Source organism: Microchirus variegatus (genome assembly GCF_963457635.1).
Source record: "Microchirus variegatus genome assembly, chromosome: 22".
Lineage (NCBI taxonomy): Eukaryota > Metazoa > Chordata > Actinopteri > Pleuronectiformes > Soleidae > Microchirus > Microchirus variegatus.
This window is the reverse complement of record NC_139823.1, coordinates 3,817,169-3,842,266: the sequence shown is the minus strand read 5'-3', so window position 1 is coordinate 3,842,266 and position 25,098 is coordinate 3,817,169. Positions and strand designations below refer to the sequence as shown.

General features: G+C 39.6%; 2 protein-coding genes across 4 annotated transcripts; both read left to right on the top strand.

Moving 5' to 3' along the window:
• Positions 1–475: 475 nt before the first annotated feature.
• Positions 476–2,850, top strand: atp5mc3a (ATP synthase membrane subunit c locus 3a). Of its 2 annotated transcripts, none has more exons than XM_083908488.1 (5): positions 476–502; positions 702–800; positions 1,618–1,692; positions 2,024–2,214; positions 2,317–2,850. In XM_083908488.1, the coding sequence occupies exons 2-5, from the start codon at positions 762–764 to the stop codon at positions 2,429–2,431; spliced, it is 420 nt and encodes a 139-aa protein (XP_083764614.1). In that variant the 5' UTR covers positions 476–502; positions 702–761; the 3' UTR covers positions 2,432–2,850. The 2 variants fall into 2 exon arrangements, with proteins under 2 accessions (XP_083764614.1, XP_083764615.1); XM_083908489.1 differs by lacking the exon at positions 476–502 and adding an exon at positions 513–589.
• A 1,048-nt stretch (positions 2,851–3,898) lies between these two features.
• Positions 3,899–23,759, top strand: atf2 (activating transcription factor 2). Of its 2 annotated transcripts, XM_083908835.1 has the most exons (12): positions 3,899–3,956; positions 4,278–4,350; positions 5,328–5,424; positions 5,508–5,626; positions 5,712–5,837; positions 6,146–6,321; positions 7,502–7,616; positions 9,704–9,844; positions 12,418–12,720; positions 13,074–13,280; positions 16,421–16,526; positions 22,396–23,759. In XM_083908835.1, the coding sequence occupies exons 2-12, from the start codon at positions 4,303–4,305 to the stop codon at positions 22,614–22,616; spliced, it is 1,659 nt and encodes a 552-aa protein (XP_083764961.1). In that variant the 5' UTR covers positions 3,899–3,956; positions 4,278–4,302; the 3' UTR covers positions 22,617–23,759. The 2 variants fall into 2 exon arrangements, with proteins under 2 accessions (XP_083764961.1, XP_083764960.1); XM_083908834.1 differs by lacking the exon at positions 3,899–3,956 and having other exon boundaries at positions 4,221–4,350.
• The last annotated feature ends 1,339 nt before the right edge of the window (positions 23,760–25,098 follow it).

Genomic DNA, 25,098 nt, shown 5'->3' with positions numbered 1-25,098 from the left:
CAAGTCTATCTTTAAAAAAGAGAGAGATTTCTTTTTGATGCAACCTGATTAAATGCACATTAAACTTTAAAGGTCCAGTGTGGAACAATTAGTGATCTTGTGGTCAGACTGCAGAGTAGGCTCCCGCTTCGAAACATTAAGTACAACATCTGGCTAATTTGTCCAGTCTGGCTGCTGGAGAAACATGGCAGGGTGAGGATTGTGGCCTCTGTAAAATGCCATATCCTAAAGTACACATAAAGGTCTCATTCTAAGGCTATGAAATCCAAACATTTTTACATCTACACATACAAACATACTATAGGGCAATACATTCAGTTTCTGCCAATAATTTCTTTCAAGTGTGTGGAGTGAATAACTGGTTTTATGATATAACATTGCCTTTGTGCTCATGTTAAATAAAGTTTCTTTGAAATGACCTTTCTCTTGTCACACATCCGGGCCTCTCCATACGTCTTCCCGCGCATGCGCAGTCGTCCACTGTGTTCAACCTCTGCAGTCGGTAAGTGTGATGGCAGTTTGAATGGGAGAGAAATCTGTAACTAATCCCCTCTCATCCCTCCTTTAAACTTCACATTACAGCGCACGGGTGGGGATATGATTCGCAGCGGATGTTAATGTACATGGGGATGTGTTTATTTTCTCTTTGGAGCTTTTGTACACCCGTTTGACCTTACTTCTCTCCGGTTTCCCTTCCTCAGTGAGACCCGGGCTTTACACCAGATTTGACCGTACCGGTTAAAAACGACCTAAAGAAGAAAATGTACGCCTGTGCAAAGTTCGTCTCCACGCCGGCTCTGGTGAGTGTTTTCCTCCCTCTGTGTTTTCCCGTGCCTTGGATACGAGTCCTGCTCTGCTTTAGTGTCACTGGGCCTGTGGGTTGAACTTGACAGCAACTGACTAGCAAGGGTATCTGCATACTAGGCCCGCAGGCTAGTTAGCTAACGCTAAAGCACAGAAAACCCATGCATTTAACACGTTAGCACTGTAGCTATGAGGTTCACCGTCAAAGTTCGTGTCTGTTGTCTTGATCATAGTGCTGTTGTGTCACAGCCGTAGCTGTTGGCGGACATCTTCAATGATGGCCGTCAGCTAAGGTCATTATGAGCCTGTGTTAGCAGAGTATAGCCCAGACTCCACCTAAAACTCTCACACAGCTCCATACTTCTCATGCACAAATGTCCACATCAAGTATTATGTTGTCAGCTCGAATTTGCTGTGTCTTGGATATTCTCCAAGGTCACAATTCTTATGTTAGCTCTGGCTGGTTAGCTAGTCAAGACTGTAATGGGTCTGCAAGTAGCTTTGATATACAGTTAGCATTGTTAAACTCACTGTAAGTGAGTGACAACACAAACTATACTAACAAATCTCCAAGTATCACAGGTCTGACACACAGTGTGATGTTGTGCAGTGCTGGTAAAGACTGATTGACAAAGTGACTTTGGAGGGACCTTCCAGCTGTGTCTATGTTTTGCATTAGTTAACTAATAAGTTACTAATGCAAAATATAGACACAGCTGGAATATCGGTACTAGCTATACATACTATGATATGTTTCATGTTTTAACAGAGTGCGTGTTTTATATTTAAACCTGTGTTTGTATCTTGCTTCAGGTCCGTGCTGGTTCCCGGGCTCTTTACAGACCTCTGTCTGCCTCTGTGCTGTCCAGACCTGACATCAAGTCAGAGGTAAGAAAGAAATGCAAGTGATCTGCTGAGACCAACTCTGTAGCTTGTTTATTTTTTTCTTATCAGAAAAGATGCAAGATGTTTACATCTGCACTTTGACCATCAGATAGTCACCTTGAGCTTAAAACACTCATCGCTTTACCTGCTTTTTGAGAAAGTTTAATTTGAACTTTAGAAAAGTTTTGGTGCCTTACAAGTATTACAACATGATCATGAAATTAACTCTTGATTAATTATGACACTCAAGACCATTAAAGGGCTGTTATGTTTATGAATTTCAGTGTATTAACCTCACGTGAGATTTTACAGTTGTTGATTTTTCTTATTCCAGAGCAGCATTGCTGTGCTGCCACAGAGCCCCCTCACCCAGCTTACACTGAGGGGCTTCCAGACCAGTTCTGTTAGCCGGGACATTGACACCGCCGCCAAGTTTATCGGAGCTGGAGCTGCCACAGTCGGAGTAGCTGGATCCGGTGCTGGAATTGGAACTGTGTTTGGCAGTCTCATCATCGGCTATGCTAGGTTTGTTCATATTTTGCCTCGTAACCTAAAACTATTCTTAAATTATTGAAATACGTTTGGATTACCATATTTCTCATCCTGCTTTTCCCCCTTCGTTCTCAGGAACCCATCTCTGAAGCAGCAGCTGTTCTCGTATGCCATTCTGGGATTTGCCCTGTCTGAAGCTATGGGGCTGTTCTGTTTGATGGTTGCTTTCCTTATCCTGTTTGCTATGTAAAATATCTGCCGTCGTATGACACATTCATTACAGATGTGACTACATATTTTATTGTGGCTACCAAAATTGTTCCGTGTTGGTGTCATGGAAATGTACATTTTCAAGTCTCTCAGACACTGTCAAAATAAGCAATGCATGTATTGTACAAATGTAAGAAATTACGTGATTAAAATACATGTATTTGACTATTTAATGATGGCTGTAAATTATATGTCTGGAATATCATGCTAACACAACAGGAAGCCTTCAACTTCCATGAATGTCATCTTTCCAGTGAAGGTGTTCTCAGACTTGCTGTGCATCAGGTGCAAGTTTTTTTTTGGGGGTCCACTTTGAGTTCTTGGTTCAGCTGCAGTTAAATAATAATGTAATTAGGTAGCAAGTCAGTGCTTGCTTTTGTAAATTGTAATGAATAAATATAGACAATTTAATGAAGTTAAATAATGGGTTTTTGATTATTATTTTTTTCAGTGTCCTGAGAGTACTTGGTGGGTTGTTTCTGAAAGTGACAACTTGGGGTTTAGGCTAATTGGACTGAAGTTGGTCACAAGCTGGACCAATGATCCACATTCATTAATCGGTCTATTCAAAACATTTTTAGTAATGGGTTATTGTTTCAGTAATTTATCAGGCAAAAAGGTTTTTCATGTTTGTTAATATGTTGATGCTGCACAGTTGTCACCTTAAAGTGGTGATTGACTTTTACAGATTAAAGGGTTTATCAAGTTAGTGAGCTCAAGTTGGTGGGAATTGGTTCTTCCCTTAAACCAGTGTTTCTCAATACTGGTCCTCTGGACCCACTTCCCCAAACCATGGTTCCATACTTGAAATAAGCCATTCAAAAACCTTGGAATTAAATTCACACATTTAAAATAAAAACATACAATTGCAGTGCTTTAAGACAAAATATATAAATAAATTCATATGCTTCACATTGTAAGGGTGAGTTTTCAGAGTCCTAATAAATTATGCATACACTGATTGGTCACCACATTAAAACGTTTAACTGGCTCTAATGTTGCTTAAATATTTTTCACCATTGTGCAAATGAAAATGAAATTATGGAATACTCTTAAAAAGAAATATATTCAACAAACGGACTCAAACAATTAATGCATTATAACTACTGATTCAGTTCAGATAAAAAAAAAATATTGTGACGTTTACGGAAAAGCGAAACAGTCCTCGCGATATTTTGTGACATACGGGATTTTGGAAGTCGAGGGTTGTATCTGAGGGTAAGTGACCACACAAACTCACAGATACTACGCTTAAAGCTGCTGTTAAACACTTGAATTGAGGCTCGGTGTGGGACTTGTGCCGTGGCACAACGAAATGGTCTCGAAATACACACTGACACGTCTCCCGTGTTTACTAGTATTAATCTCCAAACATGGCGACTGTTGTATGTTAACGCGGAGCTCAGGCGATCTCATGGAAGCGACTGGAACAGATGCTCGCGCCCTCTCTCGAACCTCTGCACGGATTTATCCGTGAGGTTCACATTTATAACTCACTAAAAACGGTAAGGGCGGTTCAGGTTTTTTGTCTTCAGTTGCGTAATTGTGCTTATAAACAAATGAGCGCGGGAATGTAGCGTATATTACAGCTGACACTGAGGTGTAAACAAGCCAAGCAGCCGCCCTTTCTCCGACATGCTTTGTCCAAATGCCACAGGACTGTCACCTTCACCGTTAGTCCCTCATAAACACATCCCAGCTCGGTGCTCGGTCTGCAGTTCATTTTAACTTAAGACATTTACCTTGTGAAACACACTTAAACGCACAGCTTTAGGTTTGATTATCTCTTTAACCCACAGACTGTGCTTTTCCTGTTGTTGTTCTAGGGTGACATCACAGGAATCCCTTAATATGAGTGATGATAAACCTTTCCAATGCACTGCTCCTGGGTGTGGACAGGTAAGTCATCTCTGTTACAAAAAACACTCTTTTATTATCGCGTAGTAATATTTCATATTGTTGTGGATTTAAGGGGCTGAAACTAATCGTCTTATGCCAGCGATCAGACCCCCTTTCAGACCTGGTACTATCATCTGTATTCAGTAATCTGACAGCTCAAAGCACAGGTATGAACTGAATGTGTCTTCATATCTGATCACAAAAACCACATTCAAAGTTGGTCCAGGGACACATGGGCACATTTGGGGACTCCTCTGACCCACTAACTGTGAATTGAAAGGTTGTTGTTTTTTAAATTATATGGCACATCAATGTATTTAACATTATTATTCTCATTTTTATGTTAAGCATTTTCTTATGCAAGCAATAGTGCTTTGATTCACTCAGCTCCTCATACAGTGACATGCACACACACTCAACACATTGACGTCAGACACGTCTACAGTCAGACTTGTTAACAATATAAAGTTGTTCTCTTTGGTGTAGGGGTGATATATGCACAGAAAAGGATTTGAAAACCAAGTCACTAAAAGCCTTTATTTAGTACAACTAATGCATGGCAAAAGTTAAAGGTATACATGGGTCAAATAGCCATACTAATAAAGGCTTCTTACGTCTTTCCACATCAGCAGTGCCATGGTTTTCACATCTTCAGTGACATCTTTGAAGCTTGACACAATCACATGTGGTCACAGGAGACACATCCAGGGTGCATGTTGGGTTAGTGTCGGGTGTAAACAACGTAATACTGTTCATTTATGATCGGGTCTCTCTCTCAGCATGGATGTTATTACCAGGTCTGAACTGCACTGTTACTTGTCAGAAGAAGAATGAGAGACACTGGCAAATGTTAACAATGTACATGTGTTATTTTTATTATAGGCATGTTGATATGTTACTTCTCAGTATCACAGACTTAATCAGTAACGTTTTACCTCAATCTGATATTATCTCCCATTATGCTTGACTTTGCACAGAGATTTACAAATGAAGACCACTTGGCTGTCCACAAACACAAACATGAGATGACCCTGAAGTTTGGCCCAGCGAGAAATGACACCGTCATCGTCGCTGGTGATTATTCATATTAATGTGCATTTCATTTGTCTGTGATGAATACATTTAAGCAGTGCATTAAAGGCTGTCCTCTGCTGCAGACCAAACCCCAACACCTACCCGCTTTCTTAAGAACTGCGAGGAGGTCGGACTCTTCAATGAACTTGCGAGTCCTTTTGACCATGACTTCAAAAGAGCAACAGAAGATGACGTTAAAAAGGTTGTTCTCATTAAACTTTGCAGCAAATGACCGGACTGTCTATGCTCTGTCTGTTACTGATGAGCGCTCTCCTTCTGTTCTGTAGTTACCGCTGGATTTGTCACCTCTTGCCACACCAATTATACGCAACAAAACCGTGGTATCCGCAGCTGTAGAGGCACATCGAGATAGCCCTCTGCCACACCCTGAATCCACAACAAGCGACGACAAGGTGAACTTTAAACTTTACATAAATGTTTAAAAGACAGTCATGAAGGATGTTCTGCTGCTGCTGTGATCAGTCATTTACTCTAGAATTGCCATGGATATTTATCTATAGGTTTTTAATATGGTTTAAGTTGTGTAAACAGTGACAAATCCTAACAGTGGAGCACAGAAGATAACCATAAAGTAAAAGAAGATATTAGGCATAATTAAAACCTTGAAAATATATATCAACATCATGTAGTTGTAAATATTAAGAGAATCTGGATTTCATTTAACACTTTCTGGCGCTATGGTGTTGTATGATGTTTCCAGGACTTATCTTTGCTGCCAACCTCACTGCCAACATCCACTATAGTCCATCCTGCATCTCTCCAAGTTCCCAATGTACTTCTAACCTCAGAGGCTAATGTTGTAATACAGCAAGCTCTCCCATCGCCAACATCTAGCTCTGTTATTACCCAAGTCCCATCCACTAATAGGCCTATAGTGTAAGTAACTTCAAATGTCAATTATTATTATTATTTTTTTTTTTAAATCATAATTTGAACTAAGTTATAATTTTCCTTTTTTACGATTTATATATATATATTTTACAGTTTTGTCTTGGTGAGCTCATTTCATGAGGCATGTGCTTGGTTGTTTTTGATTTGTTTGCACGCTGCAGGATTCTTTATTTAAGTCCCATCTTCACAAACATCAGTGTTGCTCAGATATAGACGGACTGTGCTTCATTTCAGTCTCTGAAGGATTGTGTGTGGATCTCACACTTGCATGTCTGCAGAGGTACACAGACGTTACACAGTGAAGCCCCAAGTTTAAGATGATGAAGTGATCTTTAGGAAAGCCTACTGGAATGATTATGAAAGCTGTGACAAAACGGCCACCTCTACTACCTATTAGAGCTAAAATATTTAGAGTACTTAAGAGTTATTGTATATAGATTTAAATATTCATTAATGTTTTAAAAGCCTGTCACAGATGATTTGATGAAAATCCCAGGTGCTTATAAGAATCTTCAAACTGTCTGGGAATGTCCATATATGGGCAGAACTGATGTTACTCTCTGAATCTCATGTGGTAGTAAGACATGTTCTTGTAATTCTATTATTTATTTTGTTTACAATGTATTGTTGTAAGTCTTGCTCGTCTGTCTTGGGTCCCATGTTTATTATATTCTTAAGTTTTTGCCTGAGTATATAACTCTATGTCAGAATGTACACTGCTGTGCAAAAGTCTCAGGGCACCACCACCAGCTTTGTTGTATTTATGTCCGTCATATTCTGTGATCATTGAGCATTTTTGCATTTTTTAACGCTGCAGCATGTCTTGGAAAAAACCTGGCATAATAAGACAATTTGCTCGACATAAAATAGAAGAACAAACACATGTTTTACCAGTCACATTAATTATGATTCCACTCCAGGTTTAAGAGAGCCTGAGTCGTGCTTCTGGTCACTTAAAAACTTAAACCTGTCGAAGCCAATGAAGTGATTGACAAATAATTATACCAGTCTTTAGAGCTTTGCTAAAACAACAAATCTAATGGTGGCTGAAGAATTGTGCACAGTACTTGTATGTAAGATAGCACTCTCTTTGTTTCATGTGTGACAGATTCTGTTCAGTGTCTTCATCATAACATTGTTTAATGTTTTCCTGTCTCCTCTTCAGTCCAGTATCTGGCACCTTCCCCGTGCTCTTACAGCTGCCTAATGGCCAGACCATGCCCGTCGCTATACCTGCGTCCATTACAAGCTCAAGTGTCCATATTCCAACTGCAATCCCTGTAAGTAAGACGCTGGTGGTCCCATTATGGAGTTTGATATTAGCCTTTAGCATTTTCGCTGTATTCAAAATGCATATTATACTCCTTAAGACAACAATTGTCCCTCGGAAAATGAGTTGAAATGCTTTAGTTTGTATTCATAGCTTTTCTTCTTTTTTCTCCTTTTTCATCGCATCAGACTGAGCTTTTTGAAAAGTGGGCCTGAAGTCACTGAACAAATATTAAAAAACAACTGTCAATAGTTGACAATAGAGCTGCAAGTAATGATTATTTCCGTAACCAATTGCCATCTGTTGATTATTTTCTCCATTAATCAATTAATTGTTTGGTCCATAAAATGTCAGAAAAACGTTGATCAGTGTTTATCAAATCTGGAAATGACGATGTTCTCCAATTGATATGTCCACAAACCAAAATGGTTCAGCTTGAATGATTTCTTTGTTATGTGGAGCAAAGAAACGAAGAAAATATTCACATTTAAGAAGCTAAAACAATCAGAAATCTTGTTTTAATCATGAAAAAAGCAAATGAAAATCAATGAATTAAGTTGATTCTGTCTCATCGTAACGTAATTTAGTATCATTGCTGGCTAATTTTAAGGGACTAAAAGAAGGAAAGAAAGAAGAAACCTAAGCTTTTCTCTACTAATGTATTTTAGATGAATGCTGCTGCATCTGGTGCAGGGTTTCTCACTCCTGGTCCTGGGGAGCCACTGTCCTGCATGTTTTAGGTGTTTTCCCTGCTCCAACCCACCCGATTCAAATAAATGGGTCATTATCAGACTTCAGCAGAGCTTACTGACGAGCTGACCGTTAGAGTCAGGTGTGTTTGAGCAGGGAAACATCTAAAACATGCAGGACAGTGGCTCCCCGGGACCAGGAGTGAGAAACCCTGGTTTGGTGTGTAGTCTAAAGAAATCACTGGACTGTGTAATACATCAATTTCATCGCGAATAGTGCTTGTACAATTTGTAGTACTACATTATAAATGTTATTATTATTATCAATCAATCAATCAATCAATCTTTATTTATATAGCCCACAGTTTACAAAACATAGTTTGTCTCACGGGACTTCACAGGGTTGGTAACATCCTCTGTCCTTAGACCTTCGACCTTATTATTATTTACATCAGCGATGGTGAAGTCCTTCTCATGTGACATTCAGAATACATTTAAGTGTACTTGGACAAAGAGACTATTTACAACTTTGGCACCTCAGATTTGGCAGACACTTCAAAGCAATAGAGGTTGAGTGAAATAATGGACTTTAGAGTACAACTGTGTGTCACCGTGACAAAGGCGTAGGAGTTGGCTTCGACACAGCAGGCTCCGGTCCAGGATACTTGACTAATATTTGTCCTTGTACAATTGGAATTAGCGCTCTTGATATCTGGCAGAGCAGATAAATGATGCTACTAATGTGTTTTCGCAAACCAATTAAAACGGCAAACCACACCAGTGTCTCATATAGGAAACATTTTGTAAACGGATGTCTTGTTGGTATTTTTTGTGAACCTCCACATGTGGGAGCTTGTCTTGTACACTGTAATTCTGGTTATCAGTGTGGAACACTGAGCAGCACATGATTATCTCCTGATAGTGGCACAGCAGGGAAAGTAACCTGTATCTTGCCAGTCTTTGGGGATTGGGAAAGCTGCTGACGAGCAAAGGAGGGCAAAAGTAAATGGAGACCATGAGCCACCAGTGAGCCTCCCTTTCACTCGATCATCTCCTCCCCCCCTCTTCCATCGCTCCCTCCCAGCACTCCCCGCCTCCCTCTATTTCACTGTCCATGGCTATGAGAGAAGCCTGACTCTGCCCTTCTGACTTGTGTCTCTCCATCCTCTCTTCAGTTTCCCCGTCCATATGCTCTCACACAGGCAGGCAGAGGTTCATTAGTGTGCACGCTGCTTCTCCAAGTGGTGCCGCCTCCACAAAATAACAGGCCATCCAACCTAATGAGGCTGAGATATGAGGAAACTGAGAGCTCTCCATGGCTGTTTGCATGTGTTTGTGTTTGTGTTGTCTGCCTCCTTTACTAGCGGAGACTAATTTTGGCTGTGCTGATTTGTGTCTCTGTTGTCAGCTTGTCAGACCTGTCACCGTAGTGCCTAACATCCCGGGGATCCCAGGGCCTCCCTCACCACAGGCACAGCCACAGCCACAGCCACAGCCACAGCCTCCACCTCAGCCTCAGCCTCAGCCCGTCCATACAGAAACAAAGCTGGTATTTATTATCTCTTATTTTCCATCATATATTTTTCTTTGTCTGTTATTCCCCACCTGAGAGAGATTCAACTGATAACAAAGACAGCTTGACTATCAGGATACAGTTAAGTCTTTGCCCTGATGATGGCACTAAAGTAAACCAAGATGAGCAGTTTACGGCCCTTTTGATTATAAATAATTGACAATCACATTATTATTTTTAGTTTATTTAACATAATACCAGTCCTTTTCTGGTCATGGTTTTTTAAATTATATTCTTTATTTTGATCTCTCTCATCATCTGGCCTGAAATGTTTTACTGAACAGAGTTAAAACAATATGTGGCTAATAACAAGCAATTATCAATAATGATAAATAAATGTAAGATTTGAAACTAGCTGTGAGAATTACTGCTCTACTTTATTATACAGGACAATAAATAGAATTTTTCTGGGCTTAAAACTATTGGACATAACCTTTTTTCTCAAAATAAAATGATTAATTGAGCATCAAAACAATTGTTCTTAAGACTAATTGGGAGTATTAATAAAGATAATGTTTAGAATTTAGAATAATCCCACTGCTGAAAATCTCAAAGCAGTTTTGTAAGCTCTTGAAGTCCTCCTGTATAAAAAGGGCAGGGATATGAAGTGGTGTGTGGGAGATCAGTGGCAATGTGATGAAATACGGATCACAGAACCTGTAAGTGCTCTCAGCGTGTGCCGCCTGTGGAAATTAACAGATAAACTATGAAGACTAGGTGTGTGTGCGTGTGTGATGGGAGGGAAGGATTGATCCTGACTGGCGAGGAACGCAGGGAGTGGGAGGGGGGTGTTGTTGAGGATCATGGGGTATGTAGGAGACAAACGTGGAGACAGCGTTTTGCTCAGCATGCCGTCATCGGGGCCAACCGGAGGGGGGCTACCAGCAAACGCCAGCTGGGGGCATCCTGGCACACACTCAGAGAAGCACATTAAGTCGGCCTCACCCTGCATGGAACCTTTTGTTCAGCAGAATCCTGCCTGACCTGCACCCCCCCCCCCCCTGCATCTCACTGCAGTCGCCTCCCACCGCACCGAGCTCATCAGCAAACACCTAATGAGCCCGCGTCAAGAAAACAGACCCCCACTCCAACCTGCCCGCTCCCCCGCCCCCACCGGGCTCTCGGGGGGCGTGGAGACGGCACTTTACAAGGACTGATGATGCTGCAAAGACAACAATAATGATAATTAACTTGCTGAATTTAGAAGATTATGCTGTTAATTAGTTGCAAAATAAAGATAAGTAATATAGTAGCAGATGGTTGAATAACACCCATGAGATGGAGGGTTATTACACTGATGAGGTTTCCATGGCAGAGATGAAATATGAATCTGACTGGCTTTCCTCTCTTTCTATGGGCCATTCCAAGAGAATAATATCTTGTTTCTGCCAGAAGAGCTTCTGGAAGGGTATTACACGATAAACTAATTTGGTAGATAGATTGCTCTGGCAAAGGTAGTTGTTAGAATAATGTGGTCCTCTTGTTTTTTTTCCATGTAAATATATTCCCTCGTACTTTGTTATTGCTTTCAAAAGCTTATTCGCTTTCACCTTGTTTGCTCAGTGTTTGATGGTGGGTGAATTGGCCTGTGGATCATGGAGACCAATCTGCAGAGACATACTTGGTGTGTGTGTGATATTCAGTCAGTGTTTTGATAGTTTAGGTCACCTCGTGTAGCTTGAAGGTCCTTCATTTTTAGCATCCAGAAGAATGTGAGGAGTGAGTTACAGGCTTACAAGTTCCCCTTTATTTCTACCTGGTGTGTAATGTAATCCATTTCTTATTATGTTTGCAACCTTCTTATGCTCTTTCTGACTGTGTCATTGAAGCAAAGTGTTTAAGTACTTAAGACTCAGGTGTCAATGTTCTGGTCTCTCTTTCTTTTACACTAAGTCTCTGAACAAATATTTGTCTAAGCAAATGAAATGTGTTTTGAAATGTGTCTTGTGCAGAGTTTAAGTTCTTGACGACAAGGACAGACACCAAGCACTTGTTTTCCTCAGTGGCTTGCTCTGAAAATTATTCCATATACTGTTTATGTTTTTGAAAGTCGGTTCCACAGTCGTCTAAATGTCCATTTCAGGCATTGGTAGTTGGCTAAAAAACTTCACAATTAATTTAGATCATTGAATATAGTTAAATATTTCAGTTCTGTCTCAACTAGGTCAATTGGTTAAAATAAAACACTCAAAATAAAAAAATAATCATCTTTATTTAAACCACACTCTTTAAAGCAGGCTTTAAAGTGCTTTGAATGGTTTACACGGGATTAAAAACATTTCAGGGTTACAGCAAATGAGGGTGGGAAATATTAAATATGTTAAGCTTTAAAATACAGCATCAAATAAATAGAAAGTAAATTTAAATGTTGGTGGTATAATGGTTTATTGAAGGCTTTTTTATTTATTATTTAATTATATTTATAGCTCATAGTGTAAACATGCCTTGAAAATGACAATGATATTTTACTTTAAAAGTCTTAGTCTAATGTTTTAGAATGTGTATAAACCTTCTTATACAAACCCTTCTATGCTTATTTCTCTCCACAGAAACTAAAAGCCACATTAAGTCAGCAGTTTCCTCAGGTAACCAGTGGAGATGGTGGTGAAGTTCAGAGCAGTGCAGTAACCCACACTGCTGCTCCTGCCTCTCCTGCACCAACCTCACCTCTAGCTCCAACCCCAACTCCACCTCCCCCTACACCTCCAGCCCCAGCTACAGCTCTAGCACCAACCCCAGCCCCATCCACAACTGCAGTCCTAACTCCCGCTCCGGCTCCTTACATGCCCACAACCGAGGAACCTTCCCCGCATCCTCTTCAGCAGCCAGCCACCTCCACCACAGAGACACCTGTGAGTACCTACAACTACAACGCGTAGGGATTATTATCCTCCTGCACACACGCAAAAACAGATTTAAATATTGCATCAAAGAATAGATTGAGAAACTGTATGTATGGACTGATACAGAAACCACAATATTTCTTGATATGGTGCAAGAAGCACAGTAATGGATGGAAAGAAAGCTTTTTTGATAACTCATCATTATTTATTTATTGCTCTTTATTTGTGATAAACCAGGCGTTTACATCTTGAGAGTCCAGTTACTCAGTGCACTTTATATGTATTTTTTTATTTTTTTTATTTTTTTCAATAGATGTTGTTCTCCATTGTTGTTTTTTTAATTGTTTATTTTTGTTTTCCAGGCTTCCCCGCTGCCCCCACCACAAAACCCTACGAGCACAGGTGGTCGGCGGCGCAGAACCACGAGCGAAGATCCCGATGAGAAGCGGCGCAAGTTCCTGGAGCGTAACAGGGCTGCTGCCTCTCGCTGCAGGCAGAAGAGGAAAGTGTGGGTCCAGGGTCTGGAGAATAAGGCTGAGGACCTCAATTCCATGAACGGACAACTACAGGTGCTCTTTGTCTCTGACCCTCACTCACTGCATGCAACAACAGCTGCTAACAATGTGTCAGTTTATGTATGTATGCATGCCTGCGTCTGTTTATCATCGTCTGCTTCTGGCATAAGCATGTGTACACAGACTTTTCCCTTCTGTGGTGATGAAGTCATTAAAGCCGATTAAGAAGAGCTGTCATATGACAGCAGCAGCGTGTGAGCCCTTTACATCGATATGTCCCTGTCAATAAAGATGTATCCTCCAGATGTCAGCGGCACACAAGCGTGTCTTTGCTTCTGTCTCAGCAGTTTACTGAATGGCCTCAAAAATCTCCCAGGGAAAGGTGTCTTTTTGAACCTTCATTTCGCTTGAAGCAATTAGGATCTGATGCTGACAAGTTCGAAACAGTTCATGTGTCTGCTGTCTCTGTTGATAAGTGTGAGCCGGGGGTGCAGCACATCAGTGTTCCAGACAATTAAATGAGATGTGGTGTTTATTTGCTTACTGTCTTATTTCTTTGAAAGCAGAGTAAGATGTGGATGGTGGAGGAGGGGACAGGCGGCAGTGGGAAAGGATTTGAGTTCATGTAGATTGCTGGTTCGCCAAACAAGTTATCACCACTTGTCAGGGCTGTGCACTATAGCTGAGACTATACGTGAGCATTGGTAGATGAAAAGGAGAGGGACAGGTGAGCAAAGAGGGCCATAAACGGTAAGATCATCACCGCTAACTACAAAGAAGGGAACAACATGTGGCAGAGAATAAAAGGTGCTTTTATAGGAATGCATTAATCAGCAGTGCAGTTTTTGTAAAAAACCCCATGCTGACATGGCCCAGCTGATCAGTGAAACTGCCTCTAATGATGCACAATTATTTTAACATCATCCTTAACTGGCTTTTTAATGAGGTGTCAGACCAGGCAGCTCACAGGGCTTGCAGCATTACCCGAGGCCCATGTTCTCAATTTTGATAAATTGACAAAGTTAGACACAAGTTAAACTCTCCAAAGTCCGTCTTAGTCAGAATGATCGTTCTCTTTATGATGCAGTTTGACGGTTTTGACTTCACCTTAGAGCTAAATGGTTTTAATGCTTTTGTATGCTAATCACACACTACTTTCATGACATCTAGCAAGGATTTTGTGATTTTGTTCTTTGCTTCTATGAAGTCAGCTGGAGGGAGAGTTAGAAGCAGCTCCAGTGTGTTGATATTGGCTGTAAGTGGCGGCAGTCATGGCGGCTACAGCACAGTGAATATGGTGTTGGCTACATGTGGTCCATACGCTCCTTCCAGCTGTGTTTAAATCTGCCTTACAATAACTCCGCTCTGCCAACACCAGCAAGACTAAACAGATGGAATCAAATAAATTGGCTGCTTTTAGACTAATAGGTTAAGCTGCCCATGGTCCTTTAAAGGAAAAGCTTAAATCTGCCATTGGGTGTTCTACAGGCCTCTGGCTGCTCTAAATCCAGTTAAAGTCACCTTCAGCGTAATGTGGCTCCCTTTTACGACATGCAGAAATCCTTAGTTCCCGTGGGAGCTGTAAAGACACCAGAGTGTAAATCTCGGCAGCATCCACAAAGTTGCACTGACACTCCGAACAGCTCAGCTCTGACAAATGTGCTGGTCGGCAGCCAGTGAAGGCCCATAATTATTGTGTAGGAAAAACATAAATAAAGAAGTACATCATACTTTGGTCTGAATTTGCTCACTGTGGGGGTTACCTTTTTCCCTGTGTTTGCTCTTTGTTTCTGTGACAAAATATGCCTGTGACCATGGGCAGTACTGTAGTAATCGTGTGTGCTTACTGTACAAGGGTCTTAAATGTTTAACCCGCTGATCCCATTAATAATTGGCATTAAGTACAACATAGTCTTTCAACTATAGAGGGCAGAACACCACATCCACCCTGTAGTTTAGTATACACTGCACTAAACATTTATAGCACACAGTATGTGGGGGTTTTCTTGTAGTAGCCTGTGGATTTTAGGTCTTCAAGTTTATTTACAATACCTGTAGGGGAATGTCTTCAAATTTGGCAGAAATATTCCCTGGATGCAAGGATGAACAAATGAGACTTGTGTTGTGATTTAAAAAAAACATGTAATCTGCCCGCCTTGCTGGATGTTTTTCATATTTGACAGAAATAATGACTTGGACACAAGTATGAAGGGATTAGATTGCACTGGTTAAGGTCAAGGGGTCACTGTGACCTCATGTTTTGTGAATGCCCAGAGGGAAATTCATTACATCTGCTACATCCATGGAAATTGAGTTCTGTTATTGATATTGTTTATGTTGTTAGTCTGCATCTGTTTGGGCTCCATGAACAGAAACAAACTAACCTAATTTGTATGGTGTGCTCTTACCTGAAAACAGGCAATATAAAGCCGTACTAACAGTCTAACTGAGGGAGCATTTGTGTGTATGCAGCGGCAGCATAGGGGCAGATGGGGCCAGAAAAGCATTTTTATCCCAACAAACGGCTCAATGACTGGGTGTTTAGAGCAGTTTCACTTATGTGGACGTGTCTTTGTTTTTTCAGTCATACTGCAGCCTGTTTGTCTCTCTCACTTTACTCGCGCAATGTTGCTGTTGCCTCCGCCCGTCTTGATATTAAAAAATCACTTCCTGTGTGCAGCTCCAAGAGATCCAAACCCTATTATGCTGAGAAACGCAGTGTTGTGAGGCTTATTCACATGATGTGAACCCATTGTGACAGTGCTTTGAATGTAACATCATTTTGCTTGTATTTAAAAGTGACGTTGTACAGCTTAAGTCATAATGTACCTGTGTATTGAGAGTTCAGAGCAGAAAGACTGTACACGCCTAGTGAGCTGACACATTTAGTAGTATAAAATTGCACTTGACATTTAGTAGTATAAAATTGCACTTGTCTCACTTTTAAAATGTATTAACTTGTTTTTCTGTCAATATTTTGGGTTGGTTAAAAATCAAATTCGGCTCCAACTCAACTTGCTTAGATATTTGAATTTCCTCCTAAAAGCAGCTGAAATTTCAGTGAATTTTGTCAAACTATTTCAGATAATTTGAACCATGAGATGAAGTCATGTGTTTGTCTTCACGTTTTGAACCCGACGTCCTGTAGTGACCACTTGATTGACTGCTGCCATGTGTCTCCTCTTCCCCTCCAGAATGAAGTCACCCTGCTGAGAAACGAAGTGGCTCAGCTGAAGCAGCTTCTTCTGGCTCATAAAGATTGCCCTGTAACCGCCATGCAGAAGAAATCTGGCTATCACAGTGAGTAATGCTCCATTATTCTCAGCCCGAGGCTTCCGGTGAAATGCTTCTAAAATGAGCTCGAGCTAACCGCTAGAAGGACACGTCTTACTTATGGCCCAGTGGAAAGAGCTATTGTCATATTAAATTCCCACTTTTTTTTTGGTGGGGAAAAAAAACTTTCTGCAAAAGTTCAGGTATTTATAGGCAGTGTTGTTTAAGACAAATTCTTACTGGTGGCGTTGTATGAGTCGTTTCGTGAGGCCACAGGTGAAAACCGCGAGGAGGTAATCGTTCATTTGACAGCTTCTTTTGAAGCGTTTGTCAGATGAAGCTTAAAGATAAGCAATTTGAATGCATATGAAAGCATGTAACGAGTACATATTATGATCATTTTATGAATACTTTTAATATACATGAAGATTCTGCTCGTTACAGCCTCTTTGTTTAAATTTGCTGTTGTCAGCCTTTTTGCTGCACGCCATCTCATTTAGAATTATATCACCTATATTTCTTCATTTCCTGAGACCGGGCTTCTGTCAGCCTGATTTCCTGGTCATAACTCACCTTCCCTCACAGATGAGTCGGTATATACAGTGAGAGCGACTGCGCTCGAAGCCAGTGAAGCTACTTCTCCACTGTGCTCTAAACACCTCCGCTGACTTGTATTGACAATGATTGCCTCTGAAATGAGTCCATTAAAGCAGCAAGCTTGACAAGCCTGCAGGATGTTCTCGCAGGATGCCCACCGAGCCACGCTGTTCACTATGCAACCCCCTTATTGCTTACCACTCGTCTGACACGCGTCATGTGTATTACAGGACTGATGGTTTCCAGGCTGCAGTGGTCTGTCAGAGTCAGGTCTCATTTAGTGTCGTCTGGATTGTTTTTAGCAGGATCTGCAGATGAATTGGGTCATCGTTCTCATGCGTTTGCTGAGGACGTCTGTCCTGTTGTGTTTCCAGACCTCCGTGAAGGATGACATTTGCAGCGGTTTTTTTTATGCATTTTGGGGAAAAAATATAACCCCATCCAAATACCCTTTTTCATCAGTCTGGTTCATGGTGACAGGTGGGGGTAGATTTTAGTCATAAAACCGAGAAGGGACGCCAGCTAATGTGAGAGTGAAAATAAAAGTCTCTTGGAAAGAATGAAGTGATGCAGATGTTCATAACCTTTTCTCAGGCAAATGAGATGAGCTCAAAAACAGCCTGATGTGTCTCAGATGTGTCATTTGGAACAGATTTTCAACTGGAAGGTATTTAATACTTATAGTATATAATAGTTTAATCTGCCTAATGGTCTTCTGTATACCTTGGTTGTAAATAGTGGTTTTGTAAATTAAATTTTTGCTTTTTTTCTATCTTTTTAAACCAGTGTGCTCATTCTCCTCAGACCTTGGGTCACATGAGTGCATTTTTGCCCAGAGAACTGCTGCTCACTGGATATTTTCTCTCTTTTTTGGACCATTTTGTGTAATAACTAGAGATAGTTGGGCATGAAAATCCTATAGCAGATCACCAGTTTCTGAAATACTCCACCACTATTCCTCCTTTATTCTGATCCTCAGTTAGAACTTCAGCAGGTCACATAGACCATGTGATTGATTGGTTGGTGTAGCTTAAGAAGTGGCCGGTGAATTATATATGTACAGTATATGTGTATATATATAGATATGTATATGTATATGTATATGTATACATATATATATATGTGTGTGTATATATATATGTGTGGTGTGTGTGTGTATATATGTGTATATACATATATGTGTATATATATATATATATATATACATATATATGTTGTGTGTGTGTATATATGTGCGTATATACATATATGTGTATATATGTATATATATGTGTGTGTGTGTGTGTGTGTGTATATGTATATTATATATATATATGTGTGTGTGTGTATATGTATATATATATATATGTGTGTTTGTGTGTAAATATGTAAATGGGCGAATGGCAACTGTAGTATCAAGACTATAAAGAAAGCACTTCCAATGAATACAGACTGCAATATAAATAAATACTGACCATTTTCCAATACTACAATACCAGTATTTATATGTATATTAATTAGCATTTCTAAAATCCAATAAACAAATGTTTACCAATCCACAACATACAAAAAAGATAAAAACATACAATGCATTTGCATGTATACCTGCACATATGTGTATCTTTACAAATGTACATCCATATATATATATACATACAGTACTTATAGTAATAGTAATCAGAGAACGAAGGAAAAAACACTCAAAATAAAACAAAACAAATAATTATCCATATCTCTCTATATATACAGTATATCTATTTATTTCCAAATGACTTGGACGAATTACCACATTCTGTGTCCCTCTGGTCAACAGTATAAATATTCCCCTGGGGTACATGTGACTCCAGTTAGGAGTCACTAGAATAATCTCCCTCAGTAATTAGTACAACACATTATTGAACTCTGACTGATCCGTGGCTCTCATTCTTAAAAAGGCCTCATCAAGCTCCAGTTTTCTCCGAGTTACACGTCCCATAAGGCTGCGCTGGCCTCCAGACCTGATAATACCCTTCATCGTCCTGACCAGGCGTAACCGTGACAGGTGGGAGGAAATTACCCAGACTGCCCCACAAACAAGCCAGGACATGCCATCAGTTGGCACACTAAGCTGTCCATCTGCTTTTACAGCGAAACCCCACTTCAGAAACCAAGAGAGCAGAAAGCAGCTCCGCCTGCACAGGGAACCAGAATTTCAGAGTATTAGTATGTAGCAGCCAGCCAGACCTTAATGTCGTTAGGAGCAATAATGCTCACTTGAACATGGAACAAAACCGCAGCGCTGATTTATTCTGGAGTTGACCTTCTGCATAATAAAATAGTGCTTTGACATTCACTTGCACTAAATCACACGGTCAAAGTGCAGTCGAGAGGGCACGTGAAGCTTCTAATGTAAAGACATTTGCACTGCACTTTAATTGCTTCCTCTTTTATAGAATCTGTATTTTACAATCTAAAAAACCAGTCCCGCTCATTAATTACAAAGTGCCATACCAAGTGACTTCATATCATTAGCAATATTAATTATCATTGTGCTCCTCATTCCTTTATGAATCAGAGCATGAGAGTGAAAAAAGAGAGTCTCTCCCTTCTTTTTTTTTTTTTTTTCCCATCCGGATCCAATTAATTCAATGCAACTGCCTAACAGCTGGTGGCATTTCAACTCCAAGTCTTCCCTACTCTCCAGTGTGAGCATCATTAAAATCAGGTGCTGTAATCATCTGTCGCTGCAGTAGTTGGCAAGGTAACAAAAAAACAAATGAGAATGCAGTTAGGGATGGGAAACACTGCCACATGCCCCACAATCTAATGCACCCTTATGATGTGGGTTTAAATTGACATTGGTGCTTTAATTAAAGGAGCGAGTGCAGAAGTAGCATTATGGGGATTAATGAAATGGTTTGCTCGCACCGCACGCAAAACAGCTCTTTTACATCTGATTAGGCTTAATTCACCGAGCTCCCCGGATCACATCAGGTACAACGTGTTCAATAAAACAACAGCATATACTAACAGAAGAAAGACCAAACATTACTGTGATATAGTCATAGTATACAGTGCTTAACACATTTATTTGACCACCTGGTTTGAAAAGTGAAACCTTGGCTGTAAGAAGCAGTTGGCCACCAGGGGGCGACTCCACTGGTTGCAAAAAAGAAGTTTGAATGGAAGACTATGGGAAACTAAACTTACTGCCCACTTGATTTATGTCAGTAAAATGTTTCTTATGGCCTCAATCGATAGATAATAAAGAATAAAACATATGAGTAAACACCAGTGTGATTGACAGCTGGTATTGTCCAATAAGAGCCTAGATGCAGCCTGCAAAACGTCAACATGGCTCCATCATATGTCTGCTCACGCTCCAGATGTTTGTACTAAATGTTTGGATGAGGAAGGTACTTTATTTCACCGTCTATAGGAATGTCCAAAGATTCAAGTCTTCTGGAAGGATTATGTTATAAAATGTCTGTCAGAGATGTTTAATACCAAAATCCCTGTAAATGCAAATCTCTGTGTTTGGATTATATCTTTGTGCAAACCTCCAAACAGACTAAACTTCCTCAATGTAAAGACATATCATATTTAGGTTGTTTATATCTGCTTGAATATTGATGCAAGCTGAATAATAATAATGATAATTTTACCTTTATTTGTATAGCACCTTTAAAAAAACAGTTTACAAAGTGCTTTTACATTACATAAAAATACATACACGCATATAAACGTAATCTATACACATAATCTATAATTACAATAAATATTAAACTGATTAATGGTGCATACAAAGAAAGAGAAATAAGATAAAAGGATAAAAAAATGATAAAAAGAAGTGTGTGTGTGTGTGTGTGTGTGTGTGTGTGTGTGTGTGTGTGTGTGTGTGTGTGTGTGTGTGTGTGTGTGTGTGTGTGTGACTTTGATCTGACACTGTTGTGTATTCTTTTGGGGGACTTTTGTAAAAAGAAAATGACAATAAACATATTTAAAGCTGCAACTAACGATTATTTTCATAATCAATTAATCTGTCGATTATTTTCTCAATTATTCATTTGGTCCATAAAATGTCAGAAAATGTTAAAAAACGTTGATCAGTGTTTGCCAAACCTGGAAATGACAATGTTCTTGTTCTTCAGTGTCTTATTTTGTCCACAAACCAAAATGATTCAGTTTTTAATGATTTCTTTGTTATGTGGAGCAAAGAAACAAGGAAAATATTCACATTAATCAATCAGGAATCTTGTTTTAATCATGAAAAAAAACTTAATTAGTAATCGATTAATTGTTTCAGCTCGAATGAAAATGTGAAATCTGATACAATCCAATATGGGAGACGATTATTTGATACAGTTTGGGAATTATGTCTTTGAAATGGTTTGAAATGTCACTTTAAAAAAAAGAAGTTGAGAAAAACTCAACATTTCAAGGCAACTTACTGCAATCAATGTTTTAGTTTACAGCCCAACAAAAGATCCCAAGTTTTTACAAACTTAGTTAGACAAGACAAGACAAACTTTTAAGTTAGAGTTGTGCCAACTCAAAATTCTGTTTTCAAACAATTTGACTAACTAATCTTTTGTTCAGATAATTTGAACATTAAATTAAAAAAAATAATTTTGAATTTTGATTCGGCACAACTATAATATTAGTTGATCAAGATCCTTTGTTGGGCTGTAAACTCAAAAATGTATTTATTTTTTTCAGTGTATAGACGTATATGTATCGGACCGATATCGGTATTGGCAGACACTCGAGTTTATGATATCGGTATCAGGTATCATGAAAATGTGACATTGTGCCATTATAACGTCAATCAACATTTTCCTGAGAAGTAAATGGTCTCAATCACTAACTGTATAATGTTTCCATTCAGAGGAAAATAGGCTAAGAATATACACGTGAACAAATTGTGACTGACAGCTCGTCAGGTGACATCTGTGAACTTCACTGTATACAACAAAAACTACACTGTTAAAAAAAGATTTTTTTGAAAAGTTCCATCAACTAAAATTCTCTTTTCAAACAGTTTGGCTAACTAATGTTGTTCATATAATGTAAAAAATTGAAAAATATGAATTTTGAGTTGGCACAACTCTAAATTACAAGTTTGTACAAAATAATATTAGTTGATGCAAAAACAAAATAATATTAGTTGATGCAACTTTTTTAAAAGCTCTTTTATTGGGCTGTAAACTCGAAAATTGATTGCATCAAGTTACCTTGAAATTTTGAGTTTCCTCAACTTTTTTTTTTTTTACAGTGTAATCGTCTGTGGACATACAGTAGTGGCAGGTGTTTTACTTCTATTTTCTTTGTTTTTCTCCAGTTTCTGACAAAGACGAGAGCTGTGAGGAGATGTCCGTGCCCGGCAGCCCCCAGAATGAGGCCATCCAGCACAGCTCCATCAGCACTTCCAACGGGGTCAGCTCCTCCTCCGCGACCTCGGCCGTCTCCGCCCTCAGCGGCGTCGCCGTCACATCAAACCAGAGCACAGAGGAGAGTCAGCCGCGGAGGACCAACGCCCAGTCTGAGCCTTCAGGGAGCTGAAAACAAAGCCCACGTGTCGACACTGGAGCGCTGAGGCCTCGTCATTCTCTCTGAAAACCAGGAGGAAATGGATTGCTCGGCTTTTGTTTGGACTTAAAATGTATTCTTCATTTGTATTTATGTTTGATCATAGGCAATGCAAAAGAACAGGCACTTTAGGTGTAAAATGTTTTTCTATTTGTTATTTATTAATTCGGCCTGAAGGTTGATTAGTGATAATGTCGTAACTAGTTTGTTTTAATGACTTTTATAAACACCTTTACCGTTACGTTTTTGTTTCAAAAAGAGCAATTTACCTGTATTTGCTTTTTTTGGGAGGATTTTTGCACATTTTTGAGTGAATGACACGTTTGGACGGTTTACAGATAAAAAGTATTGGCAGCTTTTTTTTTTAGTTAGAAACAGGTTTGAATGCTGTCACTTTACACAAATGAATGACATTTCAGAGTTTCTTAGTGAGATGAGCTGTAGTCACATGGTGCATTTTGAATGTTTGAGCTCATTTCTGCTTGTAAAATAGTCTTCAGAGAGTGAGTCGCTTGATTTAGATGATTTCATTGACATTCCATCAGTAGTCTGATTGTTCCTGATGCAGTGATTGTAGGATTACACTACGCTATCCATTACTTAATCGTGGTAATGTTGACTTGATTCAGTGCCATTCATGTTTTTGTATAAATAACTTATGTACATTTTTAAATGCAGTTCAGCCTCAGTCATTTTGCTGTTGCTTTTCAAGTGACTGTTTCTAGCTTCAGTGTCAAACGCAGAGCTTTTTCTGGACATTCTGCTGATTTCACGATTTCAACTTTAGATGCAGTTTTTAGAAAGCATTGTAAAACGATCTGTAAAGGTGTTATGTACTTTGTCTTTTTTAAGATTCAGTCGCTGAGCTCCTTTGATCACATGATCTCTCTTAAAGACTGACCTTTTAAAATCTTTCAGTCGGTAAGACGGGCCTCTCTCTGACTTTGTGGAATTGGAGTAGCACGACTCCTGCTTTGTTATACTTGTGATTTCATCATTGAAACCATATAAGGAAGCAAATTCCACCACAACATCAGTTTGCCTTTACCCTTAGCCTGCACCGGGTTACTACTGTGTAGTTTTACAAAAAAAAACAAAAGCTCACACGTCATTTTTCCTCAGTATGTTTCCGTGCTACATTTAGCTCTAATGTACTATCTGCATGACATAATAATTCTCTGCGAGAATTTCCTTCTCTGTTTTATGAAGTTTTCAATCAGATTACTTCTCATTAAACAACTGGCTCTTAAGTTTTATGAAAGCTTTTTCTATATTAATAATCTTAGCTTAAGTGCAAAAAAAATACGGGGTGTGATACTGTGTTGAAAGTGTACTTGTACCTTGTGAAAGTTCTGTATAAAACATTGCATTGATAAGTTGTTGTAATAAATCTTTTAATATCTCTTTAAAGTTCCTGTTTGAGTCCATTTAATTCTGCAGGTACATGTTATATGGATTAACTATACACACTGAATGAAGAATATGGAAGTTAAAGTGAAAACGCATCACGTTGCATTTTCCTTTTTTAAAGACATTAATGATTTCTTAGTCTTTAATTTAATTAACATGACCAAGTGGAAAGGGAACTTGGCTTATAACCGTAGGGAGTTGCTGGTTTGAGTCACCACCCGGTCAAAGGGCTGGGGTACCCCTGAGCAAGGGACCCAACTCCCATTGCTCCCTGGGTTCCTGGGTGCTGCTCAGTCAATGGCTGCCCACTGATTCTAATTCTAGGAAGGTTCTTATAGATCAGGGGTGTCAAACTCATTTTCACTGAGGGTCACATCAGCATAACGGTTGCCCTCAAAGGGCCAGATGCAACTTTCTGTATGAAAGACAGTATAAATGTAACTAAATGTAAACGCACCCCCAGAAAGACTTTTGAAACACGGGTGATTTCTTCAGCCACAATAAAGGCTTTTGTGAACACAATCTGCTGCGATCGCAGTTTGCCAATTCGTTGAGAATGTGTTGTTTTCCTTGAAGGCTAACTTTGGCATACTTGGCGCCTTGTTTGGTATCAAAATACCGACGTAGATTGTACTCTTTGATGACTGACACATCCTCATAACACAAAAGACATAGCGTTTTTTCCTCCTTGAAGCACAAACATGTATTCGCCTTCCCATCTTTCTTGAAACTGCCTTCCATCTGCATCAATCTTTCTCTTCCTGGACATCACTCGTCGCATGATGCATAGTCAATGATAGACTGCAAACTAGTGGCGGGATGTGGTCACTTCACGGGAAACACAATCACCATGCATTGTGGGGAATGTAGTTTATGGTCAACACACGCCTTAAAGCAACATAGGCCACCTAAAATGATGTGGCGGGCCACATCTGGCCCCCGGGCCTTGAGTTTGACACGTGCTATAGATGATGGGTTAAATACAGAGAATCCCTAAGGGATTAATAAAGTAATTGGTTTTTACACAAGTAAATATTTGAATGTG